Genomic DNA, 7738 nt, shown 5'->3' on the forward strand with positions numbered 1-7738 from the left:
TTCGAGTCACAATCCAGCTGGCATTGGTGAGCTCCCAATAGATCAGTCCCACTGTCTCCGTGGGTGGTTGCACCCCTCTTGGTCCAAATGGCCAATGCCCAAGTTTTTAAAAGCATCTCACAGCTGTGTGCCTCCAAGGAGGCCTGTTAGGCTGATAGTCCATGACCGCCACCTAGTGGTGGGTGGCAGCCAGCTAGGGCAAACACAACCACGGATTTCCCAGATATATAAAAAACAACAGACCAGCAAGGTGGAGGGAGGGGGGGGGTGTGAGGCCTGGGGGAGCACACAGGGAATGAGAGCTGTACTTTTCCCTCCTGAGGGGGAGTCCCCAAGTGCCCGGAGTTCAGTAGCATAGATGGCAGGCATTACCATTGTAAAGCACCTCAGGTTTGTGGGGAGGTAGAACCAGACCAGAATCCCTCAGATCCCAACCTTACCTGCTATGTGCTGTGTTGCTTGAGACAGGATATCAAGTGGGCTAAACTAGTCTCAGATTGGCTGTGTAGCCAGTGAAGACCTTCAACTTCTGATCTTCCTGCCTCAGCCTCCCCAGTGCTATCCCAGGTGTACATCACCACGCCTGGTTTACAAGGTGCTGGGGAAACGAACCTGGGGCTTTGTGATTGCCAGGTGCTCACCCTAACAAATTAGCCGCATCCTCAGCCCTCTTACTGTGAGCCTCTCATCTGTGAAGCAGGGCTAGCCAAGTGCAGGGCCTCGGACCTCTCTCTGTATCAGCTGTCCCCGGAGAAGACGCTGGGTGGGTGACCAAGTCCTCCCTTGCCTAGGCCACCTGTTAACTGTGGCTGCATATTGTACTCACCTGTCACTCAAACAGCACTCACCTGTCACTCAAAGTCGGTCACGCCTCCCAGGGAGGCTCCCGTTGCCCGGGGAGGCAAGTTGAGTGTGTGACAAGGTCCCTGCCCATTAGAATCAGATGCAGATGGCTGTTCTCATCCGTGCCAGTGTCCAGTGGCAGATCCACTAGAACAGGACCCGGCATTTGTAGTCCGATTGAGGCGTCTTTGGTTTTTTCAGCTTCTGTGTGTGAGCCTGATCTTCTGCCATTTGAAGCCAGGAGGTGCTTCCTGAGGAACCCCAGGACTTGAGTACAGTGTGCTCATACTCAGTATGGATCAGGTACTGACAGCTTCCCAGTCTGCTGATCTGGGTTAAAGCCCCACTCAGGTAGGTTAGACATCAGCAGACCTGGAGAACTTAGGAGCTGGACCCTCCCTCCTAAAGTCTAGAACACAAAGGACAGGGACTGCTGGGTAGTGAGGGTCACAGGTTGGGGCCGGAATCATTTTTCTTGCTGAGGGAAGAAAAGTGACCCCCTAGGCTAACGTGACTCCCTGGACAGCCTGAGGTAACTACTTGAAATGGGTTCTATGGAGTCTTGAAGTTCACGGGAAAAGGGAAGCCTTCTAGTAAAGAATAAAAGACGCATCATTCCGCCACATGCGACCCAGCACTGAGCCTCCTCCTGCAAGTCAGAGAGACCCAGTCCGAAGAGATCTCCCTCCCACCATGGAGCAGAACAAAGGCCTAACAGGACTGCTGGGGATAATAGACATACTATAAAGCCTGCCTGGTGTGTAGGTCCAGACGCTGGTCTCTTTGGCCATCATCTGCTCTCCCTGTTACTGGCACCTACTTTGCAATAAAATCCTGTTTTCTACGCTGTGCTCTGTGGCTCATGTCTGAATTCTTGTGCTGAAAATCACAAAGGCTAGAGATGGGAGTTGGGATGCAGATTCTGGCCGCAGCCCAAGAAATGATGACGACAGTTACTGACCCTTGGCCTGTTAAGAGAAGACAGGAGCGGTGCTCACAGTCTGCAGACAACAGGTCATAAATACCTGATGTCACATTAGGACTTCTGTGTCACTGGCAGAGACGCTGTGGCTTAAGAAAGTCAGGAGCTTGCTGGTGGCTACACAGCTCCTAAAGGGCAAAGCTAGCCTCCTGGCCTAGTTCCCTTGGACTCTAGGCTTTCTCATTTTACAAAGAAGGGAGAAGCCAGTGGTGGTGGTGTACGCATTTAATCCCAGCACTTGGGAGGCAGAGGCAGGAGGATCTCTGTGAGTTCGAGGCCAGCCTGGTTTACAAAAGCTAGTTCCAGGTCAGGCTCCAAAGCTACAGAGAAACCCTGTCTCGAGAAAAAAAAAAGAAAAAGAAAAAAACAAGAAGAAGAAGAAGAAGAAGAAGAAGAAGAAGAAGAAGAAGAAGGGAGGGCAGTGGCGGCTCCAAGACACTTTCAGGGCCTCTGCTTCAAAGCGCCAGTCTCAAGATGGGGTGGGTAGCCGGGCGGTGGTGGTGCACGCCTTTAATCCCAGCACTCGGGAGGCAGAGGCAGGCGGATCTCTGTGAGTTCGAGACCAGCCTGGTCTACAAGAGCTAGTTCCAGGACAGGCTCCAAAACCACAGAGAAACCCTGTCTCGAAAAAAACAAAAAAAAAAAAAGAAGATGGGGTGGGTTGACACCCGAACAGGAAGCCTAGGAAACAGTGCCCCTCGATATAAATTCAACAAGAAGAGAAGGGCCTTAAAACGTATGTTACTCAGATTCCAAAGTGGTTTCCTTAGATGCACAGGATTCAAGTTCCCGAGAAAGGCCAGGGGCATAGGCCTATAATCACACTAGTAGCCAGGGCGAGGCATAGGGATTGCAAGTTTAAGGCCAACCTGGGCAACTTAGTGAGGAGGACCCTTTTCAAAGTAAAAAAAAAAAAAAAAAAGGAGGGGGTGTAGCCCAGTGATAAAGTACCTAGCATGTGCAAGACCCTGGGTTCACTCCTCAGTACTAAGAAAAAGGGAGGGAGGAAGGGAGACAGGGAAGAGGTCAAGGCATTGGTCACTAAGCTTCATGACCTGAGCTTGATCCGTGGGACCCACGTGGTAGGAGGAGAGAACTAACTCCCAAGGGTTGGTCTCTGACCCCCACACATGGGCCACAGTGGCCTGCATTCATACACATGGTGGGGGGAGGGGAGTGGGGAGGGAGGGCCAGCAGTGAGGAGAAAGGGAGGGGAAGGAAAGGGGAGAGAGAAGAGGGAGATGTGATAGAATGCGGAAGTACAGGCATCAACACAGTCAGGAAGGATGATATAAAGCAAACTGTTCCTTCTAGTTCTCACTCTGTCATGGATGTTTTTTGTTGTTGTTTTGGTGACAGACAGTGCCTAAAAATACATTGTGAAAGCATAAAATCAAATTGACACTCCACAGCTTTCGTCCCAATTGTCTACAGATGGTCGTTGAGTTGTACAGTCTTGGAATCGAACTTTGGTGCGTGTTTTTTTTTCTTGCAACTTTTTTATCGTAAGGTTTAAAATTCAAAAATAAAAGTAATTAATGGCAAAAGGTTGAGAGAGGGAGGGGAAGGGCTGGAGATGTGGCTCAATGGTAGATCACTTTGCCTAACATAGAGGAGAGCCTAGCTTCAATCTCCTGAAGTGTATGAAAGAAAGCATCGGCAAAGGTCTCTACGTATCTAAACTGGCTGCGGTACTACACTCCTATAATGCTCGCGCTCAGTAGGCTGAGTGGGGACAGTCACAAGCTCAAGGTGGGCCTGGGCTCAAGAAGAATTAAAAAGCAAGTTTTCCTATTACTGCCTGCCCAGTGTTCTCTTTGCAATGTGCAAAGTAATAAATAGACCTGGGAGAAGTGAGGGGGGAGGGAAAGGGGAAGAGAGAGAGGCACTTGCTAACTTCCTGGGCATAAATCTTCATTCTGTCACCAAGGAAGACAAAAGACAAGTTCCAATGTTGATTAGATAAAATACAGTGTGATTTATTACTAAAGGTTTTGGTTTTTTTTTTTTTTTTTGTATTTGCTTGTTTATTCGTCCCCCCCCCCAAAGCAAGAGAAACCCTGTCATGGAGGAGTGTTCTTGTCTTTGCTTTTGCTTTTGCTATTAGAAACGGGTCTCATTTGTAGAAAACTACCGTCCTTAAGGAGTGGAAGCTTCTGGTCCCTGGAAGAGGATGACCTTCAGTATGATGCCCCTAGGCGGGACAGTCCTGGCTGGCCTCTGGCTCTGAGTCGCTGAGAGATTTTGTAGAGCTCCATCGTGGCCCTGGCGTCTTCCACAGAGCTGTGACCCAGCCAGTGGTTCTGTAGACACAAGGGAGAGCGAGAGCTAAGGGAGCTGCGTCTGGAGACACCCTGGCCTCCCCAGTCCTGGAGTGGGTCAGTAGGCAGAGTGTCCGTGAGGTCTCCGACTAGGATTTGAGCAGGAATCAGCGGGTGGCAGGAGCTGAATAGGGCAGCTTACAAGGAGAGGCAGGGAACTCCAGTGAAGGGTGTGCGGGGTGGGGCGGAGCAAAGGCGCTCAGAAAGAGAAAGGGCGTGACCAAGTGGAGACCAGCAAATTCCATCCATCCATCTTCTACATAGAGGGTAGGCTGGGTGGACATCGGTGCCTGGCCCAGTCCCCTGAAAGTCTGAGAGTACTTGAGAGACAGAGAAGGAAGAGCCACGACACCAGAAGCTCTTTGAAGAGGGGGCCAGAGTATGGGAAAGAACCGGGTTCTAGACTTTCTGTTGAAGAAGAAATGACTGCCATCTGTCACCTTGGTGCTAATCCCTTGGCCCATGGAACCGTCCCAAACCCCAGGAGCTAGATCTGGCTATCCCCAGTTTTACTGGATGTGCAACTGAGGCTCAACACGACAAACATTAGAGAGTGGGGGCTCACATCAAGAGCCATGCCAACTCCCTGCTTACCTCCTGACCTCAAGTCTTACCTGCAACCCGATGAGGGGGTCCGGCTGTTTCCCCTATGTCCCTCTGCTAGGGCAGCCTGCCTTTCCAAGGGCTCCTATACTCTTCAGACTGGGTACTACAGACATCTGCAGGGAGGCCCAGCTCAGACAGGCTGCCACATCCCGTTCTGTGTTATTAATAAGTGGGTGTCCACAGTGACGCCTGCATCCCAAGTGCTACTGTCCTAGGTGCCACCACCACCCTCGCTTGACAGGTGAGGGCAGGGCACTGAATGTCACTGCTTCACTATCTGTGGCAGTGGTAGCCGGTGGCTGGAGCAACCTCTACCAGTCGGCCTGGAGAAGTGGACAGCCCTGGCCTTGGTCCCAGTTCTAGCTCCCTCATTGCCTTGGGCAATTTTTTTTTTTTTTTGGTGCCTCTTTCCTCTTCGGTAAAATGACCTGGACACACCTGCCTTATAAGGAATCAAAGTATTATCAGTTCCCAGCAGGCCCAAGGGCTAAGTACACCAGGAACTTTCCTTCCCTGTGGGGTTCATGCCCTTAATGGGAGGGATCAGCACCTCTGACTGTGACAACTCTGGCTCATCTGCTGTTGAGGTGATCAGCAAAGTCCTCAGTCAGGAGCCAGAGGCCAGGTTCTGAGGACATCAGGGCAGGTAGGGGCCAATGAGAAGGGTAAACAGAGTTCCTGGAATAACCAAGGTTGAGTAATGGAGCCTAACAGTTCTGCAGAGCAGGCTCAAGATCCCCAGGACAAGGCCTGAGCTGAGAGCCACAGAGGGTAGCAGAAGGGCAGCTGTGAAGACATCTGCTCCTGGTGCAGGCATAGAAGATCACTGTATGCCCTCAGGGTATAAGAAAAGCCAGACCATTCTTGTGGGTCAGGGGACTGACTGAGGCCAGCCAGATTCAGGCCCACTCCGGCCTCCAAAAAATTAGCAGAGGTGTGGGGTGGGGGTCCATACTATCAGCCACTCAAGACAAGTCATTCACACCCTACAGGCGCTGGCTCATGGACCCTCTCCAACTGGCTCCTCCCTCTCTCCAGATGGCTGTGACTCTGGCCCTGTAAACCATACTGGGAATTGCTCTGCTAGGGGGCAGACCACCATTCTCCCCATCCCCAGGACACTGCCCACCTGGCTCCTGTATTCCAGGTTAGCCTCCAACTTACTATGAAGCTGAGGAAGACCTTGGACTTCTGGCCTTCCTGTTCTACCCCCAAGGGCTAGCATCGCAGGTGTGCACCATGCTTGGTCTCTATGGTGCGCACTAGGAAAGCATTCTACCCACTGAACTATCTCTCCCCAACAATGCCTGCTCCTTGGCTGCCTCCCATTCAACCCAGAGCTTCTCCCAGGCAGGGGCGTGACACCTTCACTTTCAGCATCTAACACAGAGCAGGCACTCCATGAAGCGCTATTGAAGCTGCTCATATACCTACAATGCCAGCATTTACAAGGCAGAGTCAGAGTTGGGAATATAGGCTGCACCATCAGACCCTGCTTTAAGAAAACAAAGGCTGATGCTTGTTCAGCTTGTTATGGTCAAGTCCCTGGGTCTGCTCCCCAATGCTGAAACATTAAAAAAACAAAAACAAAAACAAAAACAACCAACAAACAAAACCCCCCAACTGAGCACTGGTGGCACACGCCTTTATTCCCAGCACTCTCAAGGCAGAGGCAGGCAGACTTCTGGGTCTGAGCTCAGTCTGATCTCAGAGTTCCAGGACAGCCAGGGCTACACAGAGAAGCCTTGTCTCAAAAAAACGAAACAGGGGGCTGGAGAGATGGCTCAGAGGTTAAGAGCATTGCCTACTCTTCCAAAGGTCCTGAGTTCAATTCCCAGCAACCACATGGTGGCTCACAACCATCTGTAATGGGGTCTGGTGCCCTCTTCTGGCCTGCAGGCATACACACAGATGGAATATTGTATACATAATAAATAAATATTAAAAAAAAAGAAACAAAATTGTTGACCAGGAGGGTCCCTGTGTTCCCTGTGTAGTGTTTGGCTGTTAAGGTGGGCCCCCTACCTCCAGCTCTTCTCACTTGGAGAAGAGTGAGTTCCACCCCCACAAACTAAGGAGGTAGCACCTTGGAGCAACACGGAACATATGACAGGAACTGGTACATAGGTGCCTGGGCTGGCCCCTTCCACATGCAGGTTCCGGAGATGCAGGAAGCAATTCCCTCCAGGCAGCCCAGTGGCAGCTAAATGAGCACCTTACTCGAGGGCCAGGGAGGAAACTCCTACGCCCCGAGGACTGCTTCTATGGTGTCTGCATACGCACTTGGCCATGTTACAGATGATTCTAGTTAACCCAATTCTACTAGTGTACTCCTTCTTCATGTTCTTTTTCTCCTTCCACACCAGTGGCTTCTGAAAATATCGATGTGCTGTATGATAATATGAGTCCTCCTGATCTGATAGAGCGGGCAGGCATTGAGCTGTAAAGCAGGTCATGGGAAAAAAAAAAACCTAACTGATGAAAGAATTGGGGAAAATACAGAAATTGTTCTTCACCTGATTATAAAACTTGGCAAAAGAATTATACTGAAATGGAAAAGAACTTGGCTATGACGAATAAAGTTTCTGAGGAACCTGGGGCTTTAGGGCTGACGGCCTATGGCCTTATAAATCAAAATTGGAATCGTGAGGAGCAACAACGGGAATGGTACGACAATAGAGTAAAACCCACTGAACTACGCTTCTGTAACTGCAAGTACTTAGCCAAGGAGGTGGAAGCCTCAGAAGTTGTTTTATGATTAACTCAGCTGAGAAGTGAGAATATAGTGGCTTGCATGTGGCTTGGGAACTGGGGAAGTGTCATAATGAATGATGATGTTCTGATTTCAAAGAATCTTTATACTTCCTGTGAACTGCTTTGCCCAGGTAATGATTAACCTGTGGCAAGAAGAAAAAAAAAATCATTTTCCTTGTGTAAACCTTACAATAAAAGACTGAGGTTTGAAACCCAGGGTAAAAGGAGGAGG

The 7738-nt window shown here is 50.2% G+C and overlaps 1 protein-coding gene across 1 annotated transcript in view; it reads right to left on the bottom strand.

Annotated features, from left to right (window-relative positions):
* Nucleotides 1-3898: 3898 nt before the first annotated feature.
* Nucleotides 3899-7738, bottom strand: part of Isg20 (interferon stimulated exonuclease gene 20) — a 17106-nt gene continuing 13266 nt past the window's right edge. Inside the window, exon 4 of the mRNA XM_005357736.3 lies at nucleotides 3899-4128. Within this exon, the coding sequence (XP_005357793.1) occupies nucleotides 4006-4128 (123 nt within the window). The 3' untranslated portion in view covers nucleotides 3899-4005. The remainder of the gene's footprint in view (nucleotides 4129-7738) is intronic.

Source organism: Microtus ochrogaster, chromosome 22 (genome assembly GCF_000317375.1).
Source record: "Microtus ochrogaster isolate Prairie Vole_2 chromosome 22, MicOch1.0, whole genome shotgun sequence".
NCBI classification, from domain to species: domain Eukaryota; kingdom Metazoa; phylum Chordata; class Mammalia; order Rodentia; family Cricetidae; genus Microtus; species Microtus ochrogaster.